This window comes from Zonotrichia leucophrys, unplaced genomic scaffold (genome assembly GCF_028769735.1).
Source record: "Zonotrichia leucophrys gambelii isolate GWCS_2022_RI unplaced genomic scaffold, RI_Zleu_2.0 Scaffold_51_374463, whole genome shotgun sequence".
NCBI lineage: Eukaryota > Metazoa > Chordata > Aves > Passeriformes > Passerellidae > Zonotrichia > Zonotrichia leucophrys.
The window spans coordinates 37987-60545 of NW_026992256.1; the positions used below are offsets into that span (position 1 = coordinate 37987).

A 22559-nucleotide genomic window follows, 5' to 3' on the forward strand; every position below is an offset into this window, starting at 1 on the left:
CTTATTGGGAGACAAAAAAAATTAGTTGCGCACATTTGTTATGTATAGCTAAATCTTAAAGGTAAGCTTATTTATTATTTTTGCCTAAAATGAAAAAGAACACTAATGTATGACATGTTCAAGCTGAAAAACTCAGAAGTAAACATAGTTAAGAAAATGCTATGAGTTTGTATCTAGTCTGGTACTTATATAAATGTTTTAACATGCAAAAAGAGCATCTGGATGAATGTTCCTACTGTAGCAAACATAGCTCTACTGATTTTGGGTTATCTAAACAAGGATTTTAAGTTATATTTTCTCAAGTTTGGTGATGAAAGCTTAGGGTAGTTTCCCCTACAAATCTTTAAAGGTGTTTATATGTGTGTGCTGACACATGCATAAACAACATATATATTCGCTATAAAATGAAAAACAAAAAAAAAACCACCATGGTATTAAAACCCAAAAGAGAAAACAAAACAAACATATGGAGAGAAAAGGAAACCTTGTTTTTAGCATAATCCAAAGTAACATCAAAATTGCAAAGATGAGATTTTTTTTTTCAGTTTATTATTCATTCAGATCAGGCTCTGCAATATTCCCATTCTCTGAAAAGATAGGTAGAAAACTGTTATTAAAAATCACAGGAAACTCTAACGTAGCACTGACATTTTGATAGCCCATGTAAAAATTAAACAACTGCTGTGAAAGTACTTGGCTATCAGGCATCTGTATCAAAGTCCCTGACTGTGTGGTAGGGGGGGTTCTTTGGACAGCTAGTTGAATTTTAGGTTCTCTGGGCTCCAGTTGTTGCTTGCTTTCTTTGTCCATGTCAAGACGAGTAAGCTTTTCTATCCACATGCGAAATTTCTCCTCTGTCTTGTCGCAGACATCTTTTTATGAAAATCCTTCCTTGGGGTTTTTTCCTCCTGAGAAGCTGGGAGGCCTCAGGAACAAAATGTAAACAATGGTTATCTGCTGCTGTGGAATGCAACAGGCGGGTCTGAGATTGGTCTCATGTGAATGTTTGGAATTAATGGCCAGTCACAGCCCAGCTGGCTTGGACACAGTGTCCAAGCCACAAACCTTTGTTATCATTCTTCTTTTCTTTTCTATTCTTAGCTTAGCTAGCCATCTGAGATGAAACCTTTTCTTCTGTTCTTTTAGTATAGTTTTAATGTAATATATATCATAAAATAATATATCAAGCCTTATGAAATATGGAGTCAAATCCTCGTCTCTTCCCTCATCTGAAAACCCCTGTGAACACCATCACGTCTGCCTCTGCATCTTGGCAAAGCAGTTCATGGCCTCTTCCAGGACATTGCCTATGCAGTTCCTATCCCACGTGGTGCCCCTGTCAAGCAATCCTGGAATTTCCCTGGTCGTTTCTCCAGATCCCCCAGGACGACTGAAGCCAGCTTTAAAGACATTGAGGCCATTTGATAAGATATCATTAAGTAAGAACATATTATTGCTTATTAAGGCATGCTAGGTCAAGAAAACAACTTTTCTAATGCTGTCTCTTAGATATGACAATTGAGGAGGAATCAGCAAATATCAGCCAACAGTATTACTGTAAAAAAAAATAATTTACACCCACTGTGGTTATAATAGACATTTTGGCTTCAAAATTATTCTTATTCTAGAATTCTCAGACAATTCTGTCAAAGGTTTTATTTTAAAAATTAACTAAATTAGTCCAATTCCCTTGCAATTTCTGTTTTTAATTCAACTGAAGGTGGCAAAAAACATCATAACATGTTTAGTTCTGTTAAGCTGTGATCCAAAATACTATTAACTTTAAATGTGAATAATTATGCATATTGTACTTAGATACTTGAACCCTTTTATAACAGACTGTTAAACACAGACAAAATTCTACATGAGAGAGAGATAAAGGCTGATATAGTGACAGCAGCATCCAAAGTAGCTAAGCCCAAAGCTCTTGGTCTAATTTTGGAAAACACAAACACCAATGAAGAAAATAAAAACACACAAGCATGAAAAGATAAGTGAATGCTATGCTAATATATGAGGTAAAAGCAACCTCTGTTAGGTCTGATGGACACAGGTCCATCACAGGGTTAATACACATGACATGTAGGAGTGATCAACCTCACAACAACTAGAAATGTGCCTTTCCTCACATGAGCCACCAGCTGTGCAGCATTCCTAGCATTAATCCTAGGCAAGGCAGAAAACAGGGCATAGTTTGAAGGAAATTGTTCTCCTTCCTTCTGTCCATCAAAATGATGGTTAAAATGACTGGCTTTGGGATTATCAGAAAGAACTTTAGCAGCAAGAAGAAAAGGCCATCCTTATTACCTTACTCTACATATCAATAACAAAAGGCAGCAGTATCTATATTTTTATGTTTAGAGGAATCATCTAGGAAGCAATAAAACCAAAAAAATCCAGAGACTTTGTACCTGTTTGAGGAATAATAAACTATATGTGCATGCCATCCAAACACACAAACATTACCTAAGGTAATTCTGAAACAAGACAAGCGTCACATTACAATACACAAAGCAGCTACAGAACCTGACAATTTAATATGTAAATATGAAACTTGTGGGATCCTCTAGCTTAAGAATAATAGAAAATATCCTAAAAATGAGAGAAATCATTGCACAACCTAACCAAATATTTACTAATAAAAATATAAGGCACTAAATCTTTTTTTCGGATTTCAGTGTGTACATTAAATTACAGTATTGTTTAACAACACATTCTTTTTTTGGAGCTATATAAATGAGGTATATATAAGACCTTCAGTAACAGATAAACAAAGCCCAGGATTATCATCTTTTTTCCGAGCAGCAGCAACACTACCCATCAGAGGCTAAAAATATTCTATTAAATCCTCATCTGTTTACCTATCAGAGAAGCTGGAAATTTAGCATTCATGTCTTCTACTCAAAAATAAATATAGACTTTATAGTAACTAATTAACATTCCTCTGACTGCATTTTTACTAAAATAATTACATAAAATGGTACCTTTTTCCTAAAATGTGGTTCCTTTTATATATTCAATGTCTTTTTCCTCCCTGAAAAAAAATATTCATTCCATTCATATACTCCTAGTATTGAACATCCAATATGATACTGATCATCTTTACTCAGGGATCTTATCCTAAAATCAAATAACTAAATGACAGTCTTTCTGATATCCACAGGCTTATGAACAGACACCTCTGAGTAACATTGAGTAAGTTTTAATTGCAATTTAAATAAAAACTATTGATGATGGCATGTGAGACAACCTAGCCAGGTTTTTAAAGTTAAGAATGAACTATCATGGTCAAAGTTATTAAAAATGTTTTGCAAACTTAAGAAACTAGGTATTGAAATATATAGTACCCTACAATACTATTTTCAAAAGGCATCATTCATAGTACATCTACAATATACAGTAGCAGCAAATCAGTGTTTCATATGCTCCCCTTGCAGGTCTTATAACAAGCCTTATTCAATCTTTTCTTTATTTGTGGCTTTCAGCATTAAAAAAAAATCAAGCCTAATTAAAATGCATTTTATATTAAAAATATTAGCATTTATCTAACTGGTCTCTTTGCTATCTGTATACTTACAACTCTATAGTTTTTTTTTTAATTATGCCAAGTTAAAACACAGAGAAATTTGCAATTACAAAAGGGGTCAGAAGCCAAGATTCATAGCTTATTTTCAAAACTACTGAGACAGAGTAGAAATTCTCCAGAGTAGAAGTCCATTTTGATTTAGGTGAAATGTACATCTTTGAGTTAAGTATGTAGTTTGAAAACATAGCTATTTAGTCTGACTGCCTGTTCTCGTAAAAAGCCTAGGATCAGAGAAACTGCTTCAGTGAAGGACAGAGATAAGGGGAGGGAGACAGAGAGAGACAGAGAAACTGCTGTGAGAGCAGGTCAACCTGACCTAGGAATTCTTTCTGATAAAGAAGAACTAAGGGCAAATGTCATGTGAAATTTGTAAAAATGAATATGTATGAACCTATTGTGAAATTGCATGCGTATGGATTCGAGCAAAGGATAAAAAGGGATCTAGAGTTCCCAGAGGTACACATGTCATTGCATTTTAGGGGAACGATTCCCACATGCGTCCAGAGCTGTAATAAACATACCGGCTTTACAACTTTCACAAAAGTTGAGGAGTTTTGTTTATCTCCGCAAAACACTACCTCCTGCAAAAGAGCACTTAAGAAATGCATCGACGCTATGTGATCTATTAAGTATCATCTAAATAATAACCAAATCTACAGTTATTTAATATGGGAATTCTGACAAGACAACAATTTAAGGAGATATGTTACATCTTCATTCTAACTAGCAATGGTGTATTCCTCCATGTTGTTATGCTTACTGACATTTGCAAATGAGTATTTTACAGCAAATCCTCCTTAACGAATTCTTTTTTCCTCCCTGTTCTTATAAGCGTCATCCTGAGTTACTTGAACCAAATTTATCCCTTGCAAGATGCTTTTTCCAAGGTCTATGTACAGTTCTTGAGAGGAAGTAACCTGCTTGAGAGTCCCTCATACATACACACTGTGCCCTCCCCTTTGGATTTCTTAATATTAAAAAAAAATAATTTTTTCCCCTTTTTTTTTTAACAAAGTGAGCTGCAACACATTTTCAATGTCAACACTCAAACTTTTCAACCGATTCTTCTGAAAGCCTGAAACATGAGTCACCCTTCTTTCACTTCAGAGTTTTCTGAGCTGTAAAAAGCACAATAATGGTGAAATGCCAATATTTTTCTATTATACTTGAATTTTTAAAAACCTTTTTGTTCTTTCAAAAAAAAGTGTTTGCATAGAAATAAATATTGATTCCCCAACTTGCTCTCATGCCAATTTCATTCAGAGTTAATTTGTATGGTCAAATTCAAAATTGTTTAAAGGAAAAACTTTCAACAGCAGCAGATCTAGCAGAACCTATTCAAGGATTTAAAGATCATCCTCTTAGGCTGTGAATGCTATCTAGTGTTTAAGAATGGCAAAATCTTATATGCCAACAGAGAGGCTCAGTCATTAAAAGATAAGAAATTGCTCTTCGTCTGCAGTAACTCAAACATCCTGGCATTCCCTTGAATTAGAGTCTGAGATTATGACTGCTCAGTTCAGTGAGAAGATTCTCAGTAGCATCATTGAAGTTTAGATTGAACCTGTATTTTCAGGTGTAAATTAACACCACAGAAAGCATTCAGAATAAAGTAACTTACTTATATTGTGCTTAGGTCCTATGGACCTCACAATACTTGTATTGAAGCATCACCAGTAAGATCTCAACTCTTTACTCTTCAATCTTTCTTGAGAAGAAAACCAAGCCTGACAGTATTTTAATGCACAGGACATTTGAGTTCAGCAGAGAGAACTGACTCTCTACAGCATAACTGCTCTGTTTGTAACTTAATGGCATTATGTATTCACTAAACATTTTCCTTACCTTACTAGTTTAGCCAAACCCATGCTATTTAAATGGACAAAATTTAGTTACATAACATGAAAGACTACTGTATTCTCAAATGTGGCACTTCAATTTTCAGACCACACACAAGCAAACTGTTGGCTGTTACAATACATACACTGAGAGAAGGTTAAGAGCCAGAGTATGCATAACCTTCATACATGAAGGTCCCATTAACTGTCACTAAAAATTTTAGAGCATCTCTGTTGGCAAAGCTATTTTTCAGAGTGGTTGAAAATCAGTCCAAATAATAAGCGATGTTGAGACAGTAACCAGCACTACAGCTGAAATGTCCAAATACACTAAAACTGAGGGGAACACAGACTACCTGTAAGACTCTTCTGCATCAATGCATACAGACTTTTTCAAAAGTAACTGCAAAAGGTTTTTCATGCTTATGTCCTGATACTCAAGTTCAAGCATCAAGTTAAACCTCTTTAAACTTGCGTGCAGACGACACTCATGCCCTGAATTTCCGGTAATGTTTTTTGATCTCTTATAATAATTTCTATGTGTTCCTTCCCTAAATTTTTAAGCAATTCACAGTGTAATACCAAGTGCACTAAAGCAGCTTTGTAGTCAAGAAAAAGAATTTAAGTACTTTGCCAGTTCCAATAAGAGGGATTGCAAATGGCATGTGAAACTACCACTGCAATGGAGAGCTACAAGTCCTACTCACACTCACAACTCTACTGCATCTGTTAAGACCGCAATATTTCATTAACCACAAGTAGCATAGGATGCATTTTTGGCCAACCTTGTCCTTATGTCTATAGAGAATGTTTTTCACTTGTACTTGGAAAACATTTCCCACAAACCAAAGTCATTTCTATTTAAAGGAAAACCACAATGTGGCAGGTACATATTGCACCTAATTGCAGCAAAAGGACAGCTCAAACATTTGAATGTCATAAGTGGAATTTAGCATAAAGCAAATGATATGTGCTATGAATAAGCATCATTGTTCCTCAGGATTGTTTGTGCACTCTCATATCTTGCATCACAGGCAAAACTGGGCCTTAGTATAATCATCATTAAATAATCAAGTTTTTCTGTGTACTGCAATGGGACCTCTTCACTGCAAACATCTCATGGTTAAGAACAAGAACTCAAATACAGAAGAGCCTAGTGACACTAGAGTGGTTTCAGGTCTCTGCAATGCAAGTCAGAAATCTAAGCAGATGTGAAAATACCCTGTGGTGCCTTCCTGGGTCACAAGATCCTTTAATGACTTAAAAAAAAAAAAAAAAGAATATAACCTGGGAGACTTATTGTGTAAGTTTGGTGGGGTTTGTGAGGTGGGGAAAAACCTGTCCCAAAACTCAATGAAGTAGTCTTCTTCAACAGGCTTTAAATGAGGCTTTAATTGCCCAGCAAAGTATAAATATAGCAAAGAAAAAGGCATAAAATTATAAAAGCTAGAAGTCTGAGTAACTATTAAATTGGCAAATATTTTTAGATCTCTATTAAGAGTTTACTACACAATAATTATAGACTATGCCTTTCACAGACTTTCTAATAATAAACATTTACTTTTTGCAACCTGCTTCCTAGCAATATGTGGGAAAAATCCCAGTTCTCATGATGACAGAATTATTCACCATAACCAAGTCAGTTAAAAGAGTTATTTGCAAAATCTGCTGCAAATATTTTAATTCATCTAGCAAGCATTAGTTCAGCAACTCAAGACTAATTATTGCAGTTTTCCTTTAAATCTTCTTGCCCTATGCAAGCTGATATTTATCTCAAAAAAAGCCGCAACACCCAACTTCTAACACAAGAGGCATAAAAGCATGTAATCTAGTAAAAATTGGCAAGCCAAAAAGTTTCTTTTTATGTAATTTTATTTTTGATTGCCGTATGATGATGGTTCTGTGGTATAATATGCTGAAATAGTTTTTCACACAAAATCCTGGCCACAGCACTTGAGCTGATAACAAAGACTCAGCAGACAAAAAACTTGAAGAATTAATGTTTCTTTTGCTAATAAAATGATGAGAAGGCCCCTATAATTTGCTGCCTATAATCTTAACACAGATGTGTCAGAAAATTAAAAATATAGAAATTATAGATCCTTAGGACATAGGAAAATGGTAACAGCTTTGTCTAAGATGTTGAAAATTTAGGTGTGGATATAGCTTGGGCACCTGAGTAAACAAATTCATATTTATATCCTAAAATAGGTGACCAGCTGCAATCTGCAAGAACTTACAATAAGGCTAAGCAGGTTTGTCATGCACTGAAACATAGAGCTGAAAGGACAGTGCAGTAATGAACAGGGCCTTACTGTAATACAGGCAAGAGGTATGCTGCATTATTTTTAACACAGCTGCCAGTCTGTGGTCTTGAGATATTAAAGCAAAGCTGGCTATTTATCTTCAGAATGCATTTATTAGATTATCACCATCTAATGGGATTTGACAGCACTAACAAGAGCTTATCTAGGCTTATAAATGAAAATATCTAAAAATTCCAGAATTCAAAGATAGTCCTTCCTCCAATTTACCATTTCTATGCTTTGTTGGTGTGCAAAAGTGATCTGAAACCTCAGGACATTTGCTCATGTCTTAATACACTGCAGTCTTCAAATTTACACAGAGCTGCAGTTCTCCTGTTTTTTCTCAAGTGTGACTCATCTAATTTAGCATGACAGCTGAAAAATTATGTCAGATGTGTTACAGTTCAGTTTAAAAAACATCCTCTACCTGGTATCTCTGCAGTGATTGTCTTGCTGGTCCCTGAAACCTCTTCATCATCATCTGATGAGCTTGTGCTTGAGTCACACGTCAGGTCACTGTCGCTGGTACTGCTGTCCTGAAGCAGGTTATACTTCTTGCGAGCAGCTGCCTCCCGCTTCTGTCTCAAGAGACGGATTCTTTCTTTGTGCTTTTGACTTCTGTGACCTTTTACCTTGGTAGCTCGACCATTCTGCTTATCACTAGACTGTCGGTTTTTCTTGGCAGCCATTGTTGAAGTTTCACTTTCAGACCTGGATCTCCTGGATTTCCTCCCAACTGCAGCCCCAGACACCGCAGAAAGGTCTCCCTCTACAGTACCTGCAGCTTGACAGGGCTCATTCTCTTCTGCAGAAGACGTGTCTGAGTCAGCCAAATGCCCGCTGGAGGAAGGGGAAAGCATGCAGTGATTAGAAGAGTCACTCTCATAAACTCGACCACCCATTGGCCTATCGCTCTCTGTAAATGCCAACTGAGACTCTGAAGAGTCTCGCCTCAGTTCCATCAGTAAGCAAGGCATTGAAGAAAGCACCACTGAGTCTGCTGCAGCACGCATGTTGTCTTTCTGAGTTTGTGTCTCAAGTTCTATAGGTCCATGTTCATCAGGAGCAGTTTCTTGCTTTTCAGAAGTCTTTGGTGGAACTGAATCAACAAGTTCTGCTTTTCCCACTGTCTCCATCTTCATTTCAGAACACTAAGGTCCTCCTAGTCTCAAAGCATGGAGCACATGGTCTGGAAGATTGGGTGAACTAGATAAGGTCTTCAGCAATACAGCAGCCTAAACAAGAAGAGAAGAGGAAGAATAATTTACCTAAATAACTCAGTCCTGCTCTTCACAGTATTACCTAAACAAGACATTGCTTTCAGTTACAGACAGTATGTTCATAGAATCCTAGAACGGTTTGGGTTGGAAGGGACCTTCAAGATCATCTCATTCTAAACCCCCTGCCATGGGCAGAGACACCTTCCACTAGACCAAGTTGCTCAAAATCCCATCCTGGCCTTGAATACTTCCAGAGATGGGACATCAATGACTTCCTTGGGCAACCTGTTCCAAGTGCCTCACCACTGTCAGTCAAAACTTTCTTCCCAATATCTAATCTAAACCTGCTCTCTGTCAGTTTGAAGCCATTCCCCCTTGCAGAAGTCCCTTTCCACTTGTAATTTAACATATAATAAAGATCTTTCATTCAACACATTTGCTTACAGATGAATGGTATGGAACAAATAAATTATGCGCTTAGAAGTATAGAAATCATAAATTTACAGCACTTTAAAAAGTGTAGATGAGAAAAATCAGTAGAATTTTTAATTTACTGCTTTTAAAAAATGCATTTTTGCAGACAAGGGCAATTAGTACTTGAAGAGCCTGAGAAAGTATGGATGGCTCAGAAAGATTTTTCAGTACCTGGACAATCCTTCATCAGATTCCTGATCCATCCCAAGCTTCCTGTAACTGTATGTTTGCAACTGCATGCTGTTTTCCCCCCTCCATCTGCAGCACAATATGAGGCTACTTACACGATTCTAAAAGGTGCCGTGAAAAGCTCAGTGTTGTCCTGCCCACCCTAACCCACTTTGAAACTTCATTTTTAAAGAAAATTAAAAGAGAATTCATGCTTCCTTTGGGCTAATGAATGAAATGCTGTATAGTGCAAGACAATGATGAAAATACTTATGGGAGAGAAACACCAGTGTTAAGAAAGGTTAGTTAATCTCAGACAACAAAAGAAAGATAAGTTCAGATCTGCTAAATGAGAAAGAAAAACCCCAAACACACAGCAAAGCATTTTACTTGCAAAAAAAAAAAAAAAACAAAAAGAAGAATAAAATACATACCGGAAAATACAAGAACATACATATAAAGGAAAAGTTTGTTAATACTGAGTAAAACTCTCTTAAAAGCAACTTAAAATAAGAATTCTCAGAAAGTGCAATTTAATGTAGGTACCAATTTATTTCCAAGGTCACAGCACAACATCAACAAACCCAAATGAGTACACATGTTGAGACACAAATATATCCCTATACTGTAATAAAATCACTATTTCTATCTATTTCACCCACAAATCTTCATTATCGAATAATTCTTCTATTACATGGGTAAGTAAAACACAGATTTGATGACTGAATGACTAACCAAGTGTTATACACAGTGGGATTTGTATTGTACCTGCTAGAGCAACTCCCAGCTTTTCTAAGAATTTTTAAATGCACATGCAAGGAAAAATTTGGTTGCTCAAACATATATCAAAAGAGTACCAGTCTGGCCAAAATGAATATATTTAAATAGTCATACTAATAAGTGCAGAACAGCTTCTGCACTATTCAGCCTTTTAGCCCAGAGAACAAAGAAGAGAGCTTGACAAGAATCTAAAGGGCAGCCAAAATGAACTAGAGACTTTCCACAAATATCCTACTTGGAAATATCATCTACATAGCAGCTTCCAAAGGGACTATAAGAACACCTGTACTTGCTTTTCCATCTCTCTGGCCTATGAGGCAGAAAAAAAAATGTTTCATCTACATGTTGCCACCTTGCTAACAGTCTAATTACAATGTTTTTATAAGACTTTTTTCATCGTTAAATGGGAACTTTAACTGCTTGTGGAAAATGCATATTAGATGATTGGGTTTTCCTAAATATTAAAATGAATATTATATGTGTTATGTTAGAAAGTTATACTGTATTAATCCTTTTCAGTAGTGTGTTAAATATAGTTATAGGCTATAACATAATATTAAAATAGAAACTATGCAATGTAAGATACTTTTTCTAACTAGCTCAAGAAATTCTTCACACAGAGATAACAGCAACAAGACACTAAAATTCGAAAGAGAAGAATTATTGCCTCCTTGTTGGGAAGAACCAGACTTGGTGGGGACAAAGATGACTGATTTACAAGATGAGGGGAGAAGCTGACAATAACCAGAAAACACCCTTTGTTTGAAAAGAAATTTTGAATAATGTATGAGATATATGAATATGCAACAGGCTATTGCTTTTAAGAGTTAATCCTTGGTTAGCGACCCATGCTTTCCAGAGGAAAGCATCCGAACATTCGCAATTCTTTGCTTTTTTATTGTCCTTTATTGTCCTAACTCTGATTGTCCAAATTCTTATTGCTCTAATTTGTATTACTATTTTATAAGCATTTTATTACTATTCAACTTAAAAAAATTTAAAACAAGTGATTGGCGTTTTTCACACTACTCAAACCATGCTGGTTTGATCCCTCATACAGTGATCAGTGAATTATATTTTCAGTGAGATGGCAGCACAGGGACTAGTAAACTCACAACACTACATCTGGTCAACATCAACCCGTGTTTCTGTATACATGGAAAAATACTTGCTCTGGTGAGGTTTGTACTCTTTAAGTCCCCTGAGCTGGCTATTTAGACATCAAAAATTTGAGTGAGTATTAGTATGTAAATAAAATACAACTTTGTCTTTATCTCAGTGGAAAAAAAGTCTACTGTGACTCAGAGTTTGATGCAGGAAAGAACAAAGTTCAGGGGAAAATGTTTATGCCAAGGAAAGCCTTGTCTCAAAGAAAGAAAAACTAATGTCCTTATTTAGTTCTACTTGAGAAATTTATAGATCAGAGAGAGGAAGAGGCTATACTGAAAAAATCACATTCTTTTCTTGACACTCACTTTTCTAGTAACAGTACTAGAAAAAGTAATCTTGAGGTGATGCTAGAGAAAGACCAGTTTTTTACTTAAATGAGAACACAGCACTGAAAAATGTTGTGATGCTTACTGACACAGATGGATACTTAATCAGACATTGCTTAGAAATATTATTCTCCTTTCATTGATGCACCGAAACTGCACTTATTTGAAAAGGCAATTCCGTAAAAACGTCTGTGCTAGATTTTTCCATCAGAAATTATTTTATTTCCCAGGCACACATAGAACACATCAGTATGCAGAAGCCATTAAACATCTAACCACCCCTATCAGGGAAAGGATGTGCCATGTTTTTCTAAGATTTTTACAAATTTTCCCACTTTACCTATCCATTTCTATTACGCAAAGGAAATGTATTCTGTGTTTCCTCTGCTGGTTCATGCTGTTCTGTATAAATAAACCTCCTCTTTCCAACAAATGTTTATCTATTGTTCTACCATGGTCAATAAAGTAATGCTCACCAAAAAAGCCACATTTTAAATTGCTTGTGCATAATAGTAGTAAATTAATCATGCTTTTCAGATTAAGAACATTTATCTCAAATATCCTGAAAGTAATCAAACATTGACTTATTCACTAATAACTCGTTAGCAGATCAGGACAACTGCAATGTAACTTCAATGTAGTAAACCTATCTCAGTACAGCAGTATTCATTTGAGAAGGTCTTGTGTTGTCTCTCAAAAAAATCAAATCTGGTCCAGCACAGATAGGCACAAATGTACCTTGCTATTGCTGATATTTGGAAATATTGAAGCAGAAATGAGTGCCATGAGGCACGGGCTGTTAAGAGACAGAACTGCCAACATGCTGGGGCAGTGAGCCCCCATCAACTCCTTTTGTTATTCAACTTCACAGAAGAAAGCTATGCACCTTGGATAGTTGACTTAATGCGATCAGTCAGGGTCCAGAAGGACAGCAAGGTGAGTATTTTGCCTGACAGCAGCCATGGGCCTGGAGCAAGGGAGAGCATTGGAGATTCACCTGATCTTGCAAAACAGTGCTCCAAAATTGCACAACCCTTGACATCTGACTCTCAGCAGATAAGAGAGCTGTTTTCTCAGGTTCTCTGCAATGTTCCTTTCCAGAAACAGTGCTGCCTACTTAACTGACACTACAACCACCCTGGCTGTCTTATGGGCACTTCTGTAGCTCACACAGCAACTCACCAGCATCTCTCCATCTCTTACAGCTATCTAAGAGCTGAAGGCACTGAACTAGAAGTGGTATGGACTTATGACAGCCATTTGGTGAAGATGAGTTATAAGATATTAAGCCACTACAGTTTGTAAACTTTTCATGATCAGACCTTGTCTTGGTTTGAAAAGAAAAGTGTCTGCTAAGGAAGGCAGAAGCCTTCCTTGAAATGGAAAATGCAACCCCCCCTCCCTCTGAATTATTATAATTTTGAAATTAGGAGTCTCTCAGTCAAAGATATGGGAGTAGGAATAACAGGTTTTTACTAGGAAAATTAAAAATACAACTGCAATAGTACAAACAAAAAAAAAACCCAAAAAACACTGACAGAGTCAGGATACGACCTGACACCTTGTGGGTCAGGGTATTGGTAGCAGTCCAATTAAATGGTGGCTGCAGTCCTCCAGGAGTGACAGGTATAGTTCTGTTGAAGCAGTGATCCTGTAGAAGGATGTAGTCTTTGTCTGAAGGTCCAGTGGTGGTGTAGATGGGACTGGCCTTCCTCTGGGAATCCAGTGGAAAAGACAGCTGCTCCTCTTGGATTTCCAGTGGAAAAAGGCTGCTTCTGGTGTTCTAAATCTCAGATTCTATCCAGGTCGGAATGCTTGGCTCCTCCCCCTGGACGGAGCTTCTCACAATGGGATGAATTAATTTTATCAGTCATGCAGTGAGACTCAATGGGCCAGTAACAGAAGATATCTCCCCAGAGAAAGGATTGGTTGTGGAAGAAATAAAGAAAACTGCCCAATTAACAGAAGATAACTGCCTCACCTCTAACAGATGGGAAATAGAACACACATGTATCTTACAACCCAGGACAGACGTTTTACGCATATAAGCACAGGAAATAAACAAAGCCAACTCTCAGATAATTTAAAGCTTAAATACTTTCATTCAATTCCAATTAATGTCTTTACTTTCAGCCAGTATTTTCCTGGCATGGAGCAGTAACTCGCTCATTTTATGGTGTGAGGTTTTGATGCCGTTTTGGTTTTCATCTTTTTTCTTTTAAATGCTCTGTATTTTTCGCACATATTTTTGTAGCTCTTTAGTCTATTGTATTAGTGATGAGTTTTCCCAGTATTTTTCCATGGCCTTTCCCTAGGCAGAAACACAAAACAAATTCCAGAGCTCCAAGCCCTGTGGGGTACAAGACCCCAATGCTATCTTAGTTCTCCCTGGCTACCAAGGTTGAGAACAACTCTTTGAGGTACATTTTAATGGACAAATTACAGCTACTGCCGAAGGGGGGGCTCCAGAGAAGGGAAGGCTTGACCTGGGGGGGGGGGGAATTGCATCACCACTTGTCCTCCTAATTGGTGCCTTTTATCAATTATGCTAATTTCCTAAAGCCTATAAATATGTACTCATCCCTGGAGGGGGTGGGCTTTTGTGGACATCTTTCCATAACTGCTCCTGAAGGCCTTCAAATAAATATCCACTTTAATATTACCTCCTTACTAAAATTATCTTGAGTTTCATTTCCACGTTGGGAAAAAGGCAACAGTTTAAGTCCAGCTGGCAACTAAGCACCACGCAGCCACTTGCCCACCACCCCTACCACTCCAGGAGAACAGGGAGGAGAATCCAAAGTAAAACTTGTGGGTTGAGATAAGAAAAGTTTAATAATTGCAACAAGGTTAAATATAAGAATAATAATAGTAAATAAAAAAGAGAAAACCCATGAAAAACAAGTGATGCACTGTCACAGACATCTTTTCATTAAAATCCTTTTGTTAGGATTTTTCTCCCTTCTGAGAAGCTGTGGCCTCAGCAACAAAATGTAAACAATGGTTATCTGCTGCTGTGGAATGTAACAGGTGGATCCGTGATTGGTCTCCTGTGGATGTTTGGATTTACTGACCACTCACGGCAGAGCTGCTTTCGCTTTCTGCCAGGACACAGATCTTTGTTATTCATTCTTTTCTATTCTTAGCTTAGCTAGCCTTCTGAGAACTTTTCTTCCTATTCTTTTTTGTATAGTTATAATGTAATATATACATCATAAAATAATAAATCAAGCCTTCTGAACATGAGGTTACCATTCTCGCCACTCTCTTCATCCTGCAAGCCTTGTGACCACTGTCACAATGCACAATACAGTTACCACCCACTGACTGATGCCAAACCCCATCCTCAGGCTGTGATTAGCCTCCCTTCCAGGTAACTGCCTCGGTTTATATACTGGACATGACATTCTATGGTGCAGAATCTCTTTGGCCAGTTTGGGTCACCTGTCCCAGCTAGGCTCCCAGCTTTTTGTGCACCTCCTCACTGGCAGAGCATGAGACACTGAAAAGTCCTTGACCTGGGTAAGCACTACTCATCTGTTACATTTGTTGCAATTTTGGAGACAGGCACACAACTGAACATGCCGAGATCATGCGACAACAGCCAACTTTTAGTAAGAGGGTTAAAATTCCCATTCCTAAACACCTGATTGGTCGAGGTCTTAACATTGCCCAGCTCACTGGCCAATTAGATTTCTGCATTCAGGATTGTAATGGTTTAGGGCAAATTTGTTAAAGAATCTGCAAAGGAGGGCCCCTCCAGAAAGCAAAACCCACACGGCCCCTCCCCCCAACCGGTTCGGGAAAAAAATTCCTCGGAGAGAGGTGGAAAGAACCTGTTTATTTGACAGACACAACACCCCCCCCAGCACACAAAATGAACAATACCAGATGACACCGCTTTGAGAAAGATGACAAAATCAGAAAGTCTCTTTCGGGGGTGGTTGCTCTGTTCTCAGTCCCTCCGGCGCTGGGGCAACTGCTGCAGCTAAACCTTCGGTGTTCCTGGGTCCCAGTCCGGAGCAGGTTCGAGATGGTCACAGAAACAGGAGAGGAGAAACAGTCCAGGAAGGAATGTGGACTGTTTGGCTAAACTAACTAATAAGCAGAGGCAAAGCAGAGCAGAAGCAGAAGCAAGAGCAGAAAAGGAAGCCAGCCAAGCAGCAAGCTAAGCAAGAAGAGAAAAAAACAGCCCGATGTATGCTCTCTCTGTGTCCCTGATAAGAGAAACCCAAACAAAACTTCCACTCTTCAGAGCCGGTCTTAAAGGCACAGAACAGAGGAATGGGGAAACAAACATCATAATGTCACCCCAGGACAAGGATTGAATGGAACCTATCATTGTCTTACCTGGGGATTTGTTTACTTCTATTCTCTAACGAACTAAGCTGGGAGTTGGGGTCTGTTATGGCCTATTATTACAGCGACCTGAGGAGGTCTCCATGGTGAGAGAAGGACGAGAATCTTGTTTCTTGATCAGAAGGCTGGATTTATTGAAATATATGATATATAACACATTATAACTATACTAAAAAGAATAAAGAGAGAAGTTGCAGAGAGCTGCTAAGCTAAGAATAGAATAGAAAGAATGAATAACAAAGTTCTGTCTCCAGAGAATCTGTCCCCGAGCTTGCTTCTGTGATTGGCCCCCAATTGGAAACATGGAAGATGAGCCAATCACAGGTGCATCTTATTGCATTCCACAGCAGCTGATAACAATTGTTTACATTCATCTTCTGGGCCTTTGCTTCCCAGAAGATGGACAAATGTGAAAGAAAGGATTTCTATGAAAAAATGTCTGCGACATCCTATTTCATCTGTTCAGGTTACAGACCAGCTATAGCTGTGACACTCAGTAACAACCAAAACATCACTGTGTTATCAACATTATTCTCATACTGAATCCAAAACACGACACTATAACAGCTACTGAGAAGAAATTAACTTTATCACTGCTGAAATCAGGACATATGGTCTGGCCAACTGAGAGAACAGGAGACATGCCCAAACTCTACAGAAAGGCTGGAAAGGAGCTGTAAGCCAACCAATCCCTCACCTCAAGTAATTTTCTCATCCACAAGCCACTAATATTATTTGTTTATTTAATTATTAAGCTCATAGAATAAAATCTAAATATTGCGACATGGATTTGCAGTAGGCATACTACTGAAAAATAAATGGTATCAATAAACTAAAGATAAAGTCATGTTGCATTCAAATTATGAAAATTTGACAGTAAGATACCAACTGCTGTTGGGCTGCTCTTACCACCAAACCTTGATCTTTTCTGACCAGTATTAAGAGGTACCAATTGATTTCAGCACCCACCAGATTGCTAACAATCAATACCACAATCTTTACATGTCCAAAGTGTTCCTAAAGAATAAAACACTTGTGACAGTAGTCTCAGGACTCAGTAAGCAAGAAGTATATGGAAACAGAGCTGGCTGGGATAAATAGTAGTTTAGTCTCAGTAGCATATACAGGAGGCATCAACCGAAGACCATGGGAAACAGGATACTGAAAAAGGGACATCTAGTCAGGTCATGGCGAGAAGAGTGTGGTCATGGGAATCAATGTTAATGGAACTATTCTATACTTGGTCAGGTTTCTGGTTCTTGTTCTCAGTTGGTTCGGAACCTGTAACAAATAAGGTCATGTTCCAAGTTCACGTTCATGATTGCACCCCTGCTCTCAGATTACCCCTATACCTTGTTGCCTTCACCACACCCTTCCCATCTTTTGATCTTGACCCTTAATCATGCGGTTTCTACATTTGTTAGTTCGCTAATAAAGTCTTTATTTTCAGGCAAGTCCATCACACCCATTCCTTTATTTTGCCATGTTTCCCCCGGCCAAGCCGGACTAGGGGTCGCAGCGAGAGAAGACTGCAACAGTTGGCATGGAAGAACAGGGACCTCAGATTGAGAGACCTTCTCAGTTCAGTTTGTCTGGGTCTCGGCCAACCGGTAGGACTTTTTTTCTCTTCCGTGGATTAAATCATCAGGCCTGACGTGGTTATGAGCTACCCTCAGAGTTGGCTCAGTTCCTTCGGATGCCTGCCCAAAAAGCAGGTAAGTGGAGAAAAGGGATACTTATTCTTGTTGCACCTACCCCAACCAGGTGGGCATACCCCATTTAATCCCAATTACTCTACAGGATCGGAATAAGACTGTCAAGATTAGAAAGGGACGTATATGGACGTTTTGAACTTTTGTTAGCAGTCCACAGAAGAAAGGTTGAAAAGCCTGAGTTAAAGAAATCTTCTAAAGTGGGTATTTTGCAACTTCTCAGCAACTGTAGCCAGCAGTGCTGTGCCAGGTGCTGTCGCTGCCGCCTACCCCCATGCTCGTCTGCCCACCAGGCTCTGCTCCACCCCAGCCCTGCTTGCTGGCACCGCCACTTCTGCCTTGGCATTCATGGTCCGTGGGACAGCCTCACCTGCTGCCAGCCCAGCAGCCGCAGCCTGCAGGACAGCCACACCTGCTGCCAGCTTGGCCCCACACGGTGCTTCAGAAAACAGCACAAACTGTAAAATTTTTTCCATGGGCTTTTGGGACTTGGTAGGGGTCACGCTTTATGACCTAGCTACTAGGGGGGACCCCTTCGCAGTGCGTCTGTTGCCTGATTTCCAAAACACTAAAAGCTGAAGAGGAGCGACTCTCATCACTCAGTCCCGCCCCCACTTCACCATCGCAGCATGAATCTAGTTTGGACTCTCCCCACAGAGCCACCACCGCTCCCGAGAGGTCCAGGGCTGTCCCACCACACATGATTTCTTCCCAAACCGAGACTGCTTTTAACCCTTCTAACCCTGGGGGAGGATACGATACGAGGGCGGAGCCCATCCCAGACACAGGAGCCCATACAAATTGTAACTCCTGCCCCTTCGTACCCCTCCCTTTCTTGCCCTTCTCTCTACTCCAGATTGGGACATGGTGCCGACATTGCCAGCATGCTCAAAGGAAACATCAGTCTGCCCGGTTACTTCGCCACCCCATGTCCACCTCCAATTCCTCCACTTGGGGTCCAAGACAACAGTGGCCACGCTGTCTTGGATCCTCCTCCCCCACCTTTCCTGTTCCTTCACCATCCCAACCTCCTTCCTATTCATATAAATATCCTGTTGTATTACCTGCTAAACACCCTTCTGACATCTATGCCACCCGAGTCGCCATGTTGCCTCAAGGTTCCTCCCTCAGCTCCACCCCGTCGCTCCAGGTCCCACCGCTCCCACTTCAGACTACAACTCCCAGCATGCCTTGGGCCACACCCCTCCTGGGAAAACCAGAACCCTGCCCACAATGGTCCCAGAAGTGCTGCTCTCCAACATGGTGGCACCCATGTTGGTGACTGTGCTGGAGAACAAGCTCTGCCTTTACCCATCCAGCAATAAAAACACTGTGCTTGCATCCTTCCCCTCCTCCTCGGAAGAAGACCTAACCTCTCCTGGATCCAGTGATTCCATCGATCCAAGGAAAAGGATACAGAAAAATGTGGTAAAGGATAGGAATTGGGAAATGGTTTCAAAAATCACTGCTTTTCCAGTGCAGTAGAGAAGGGGGAGAACTAGGCCTAAATGAGAACCTCTAGCCTATGGGGAAATAGAAGAACTGTGCAAAGCTGCCAAAGACCATGGAAGGGATTCTCCTTTTTTTAACAATCTAATATGGGCTACTTTTACTGCACACGTATTAACTCCCCATGACTTAAAACATATTATGACTGTGCTGCTATCCTCAACTGAATTCACTCTGTGGGAAGGGGGGTGAAAGTCTGTTATAACAATTTTTGCTTGACTGTGCAAAGGACCAAACACGGGCAATGCTAACACTAGAACATTTAACTGGAGAAGGGGCATACTCCCAGCCCAGTGAGCAAGCCACAAACCTCCCAAGGCCAGTGCTTGATGATATTAAAAACTCAGCAAAGAAAGCACTCATGCAAGTGCCAGATGGTAACACACCTACACATGATTTTGTAGATACAAAGCAAGGGCCTGGTGAATCATACATGAAATTCATTGACCACCTTAAGCAAACCGTTGAAAAACAAATCATAGAAGAGAAAGCTAAAGACAAATTAGTGAAAAAATTAGGCATGTCAAATGTAAATCCCGAGAGCAAGAAAGTATGATGTGCCCTTCCCCTTGAGCCTAAGCCAACTTTAATGCAAATGACTGAGGCCTGTTATCACCTTGGAACACCAGAACACTTGGATATCCTAAAGGCTCAGGCAGTAGGGCAAAACATAGCAGAGGCTCTGGCAGCAATGCAGATTATTCCTGAAGGACCTCAACAACAGTAAGGTCCTAGCTCTGCCACACAAACTGTCCCCCAAGGACTACAACAACAAGGTCCTGGCCCATGTTTTGAATGTGGCAAACACAGACATTTCAAAAGCGACTGTCCCCAACAAGGAGTAAGGGCCAAGGCTCCTGCCTGTTCCAAATGCAAAAGGACTTATTCTCAGACTAACCAATGTCGCCCAAAACAGGGGGGTTATGGCAAGCTGGCCTAGGGAAACTTCCAGCAGAATGCAGAACGGCCCTGCGCCATGACACAAATGCCTCAGCCATTTCTGCCCATGACCACTGGAAACCAGGTAGTTCAGAGCTTCAACACCTCCTCCCAGGGCTACGAGCAGCCTTGCCCCCAGGTTCCAGGTTGGAGCTGGCAAGTGCCAACCCATTAACACTGACTGATTATTTTACACACACCAAATGAACAGGTCAACTTGGGCCTGAAGATTGGCCCCGTGAATTGTTAATTTTGGGGATGTGTAGATCAAGGACTGAGGGATTTTTTGTGTTGCCCTCTGTGTTATCAGTGACATTCCAACAAGAAATCACTGTGTTAGCTATGTGCCCTGACCCACCTCGCTTTATGCCCCAGGGACTGGTAATTGTTCAAGCAATTTTGCTCCCCAAACAGGACTCTAACAACACATCAGAATCCTTAGTAATGTGGACTAGGACAATAAGCCACAATCGACCTCAACTAATCTGCACTCTAGAACTTAACACCAAAAAGATTATTCTCTCAGGACTCATTGACCCAGGTGCAGATGTGACAGTCATCTCACAGCCCAAGTGGCCTCCCAACTGGGCTCTTACACCTGCTTCAGGAACACTTTAAGGGATTGGAGGTACCAGTGACAGCCTGAGAAGTATGCATTTGATTAGGTTCGAGGGACCTGAAGGCCATATCACTACCACCAGACCCTTCATGGTAAAAGCCCCCATAGTTTTGTGGGGAAGACACATTTTGTCCCAGTGGGGAATGCGCCTAGAGACAAATTTTTAATTGGAGCCATTGAGCAGTGTGAAGTCCTTAAATTAATCTGGAAAACTGATAAACCTGTGTGAATTAATCAATGGCCCCTCCCTGAAGCAAAACTCGTCACTCTTAAGTCTTTAATACAAGAACAGCTCCAAAAGGGTCACATTACACTGGCCACAAGCCCATGGAATACACCCATCTTTCTCAATCAAAAACAAAACAGTGATAAATGGTGACTCCTACAAGACCTACATAAAATCAATGAGGTCACTGAAGACATGGGCACACTACAACCTGGTTTACCATCCCCTGCCATGATTCCTAAGGAATGGAAATTGACTGTTATAGATTTAAAAGACTGTTTGTTATTCCCCTTCATCCTGATGAGACCCCCTTGATTTGCTTTTAAAATACCAAGCCTTAACAGTCAGGCACCTCTCCAGAGGTACCACTGGATCGTACTACTCCAAGGCATGAAAAATTCCCTGACCATATGCCAATGGTTGGTGGTTAAAGTTTTGGCTCCGGTTCGCCGAGATCATCCACAAGCGATTATTTACCATTATATGAATTATATACTTATTGCAGCTGAAAATTATTCATCTTTAGATACAACTTTAAAAGCCACTGTCACACCCATCCAACAAGCAGGACTTACCATCACAGAAGAAAAAATATTACATCACTTTGGAAATATTTGGGACTTAAAATTCTCTCTCAAACTGTGCAGCACCAGCCATTGCAACTAAATGAGACACCAGAAACACGATACAATTTATGAAAACCGTTATGAACGATTAATTGTGTTAGGTCTCTGCTTGGAATTACTAACAAAGATATTGTTCCACTGTTTGTTTTGTTAAGGGGGGATTCTAAGTTAAATTCACCTAGGCAAGTAATTGACAAGGCAAGGGATGCCTTAGATAAGGTATCCTATGCCATTCAAACTCGTCAGGCACACAGAATTAATCTAAACTTACCATTCCTGCTAGCTGTTTTGGAAAAAGGACCCTAACCCTATGTTTTAATTTTTCAATGGGACCCTGAGGCATCTGATCCTTTGTTAATTTTAGAATAGGTTTTCTTACCCCACCAGCCTGGCAAAACCATAACAACAAAGCCAGAGATGATGGCTCAGCTTGTTATAAGAGCCAGGTCACATTTATTTTCTCTTGCTTGGAAAGATTTCTCTACTATATTCTTACCTACAACTACTGTATATTTAGATTGGCTATTACAACAATCACAATGCTTGCAAATTACACATGAAAATTTTACTGGGCAAATTTCAATTCATCACCCTAAACATAGGCTGTTACATTCCTCTCTTAGCTTAATTCCTAAACCTTTAAAAAGTGATGTACCCCTTAATGCCCTAACCATCTTCATCGATGGATCAGGATGGTCCCA

The 22559-nt window shown here is 39.6% G+C and overlaps 1 protein-coding gene across 1 annotated transcript in view; it reads right to left on the reverse strand.

Annotated features, from left to right (window-relative positions):
- LOC135460512 (protein ARK2N-like) overlaps positions 1-22559 on the reverse strand; it is a gene marked incomplete at its 3' end in the record, with an annotated part of 47960 nt that overhangs the window by 19056 nt on the left and 6345 nt on the right. The window contains exon 2 of the mRNA XM_064737370.1: positions 8158-8965. Coding sequence (XP_064593440.1) covers positions 8158-8872 — 715 coding nt within the window. The remainder of the gene's footprint in view (positions 1-8157; positions 8966-22559) is intronic.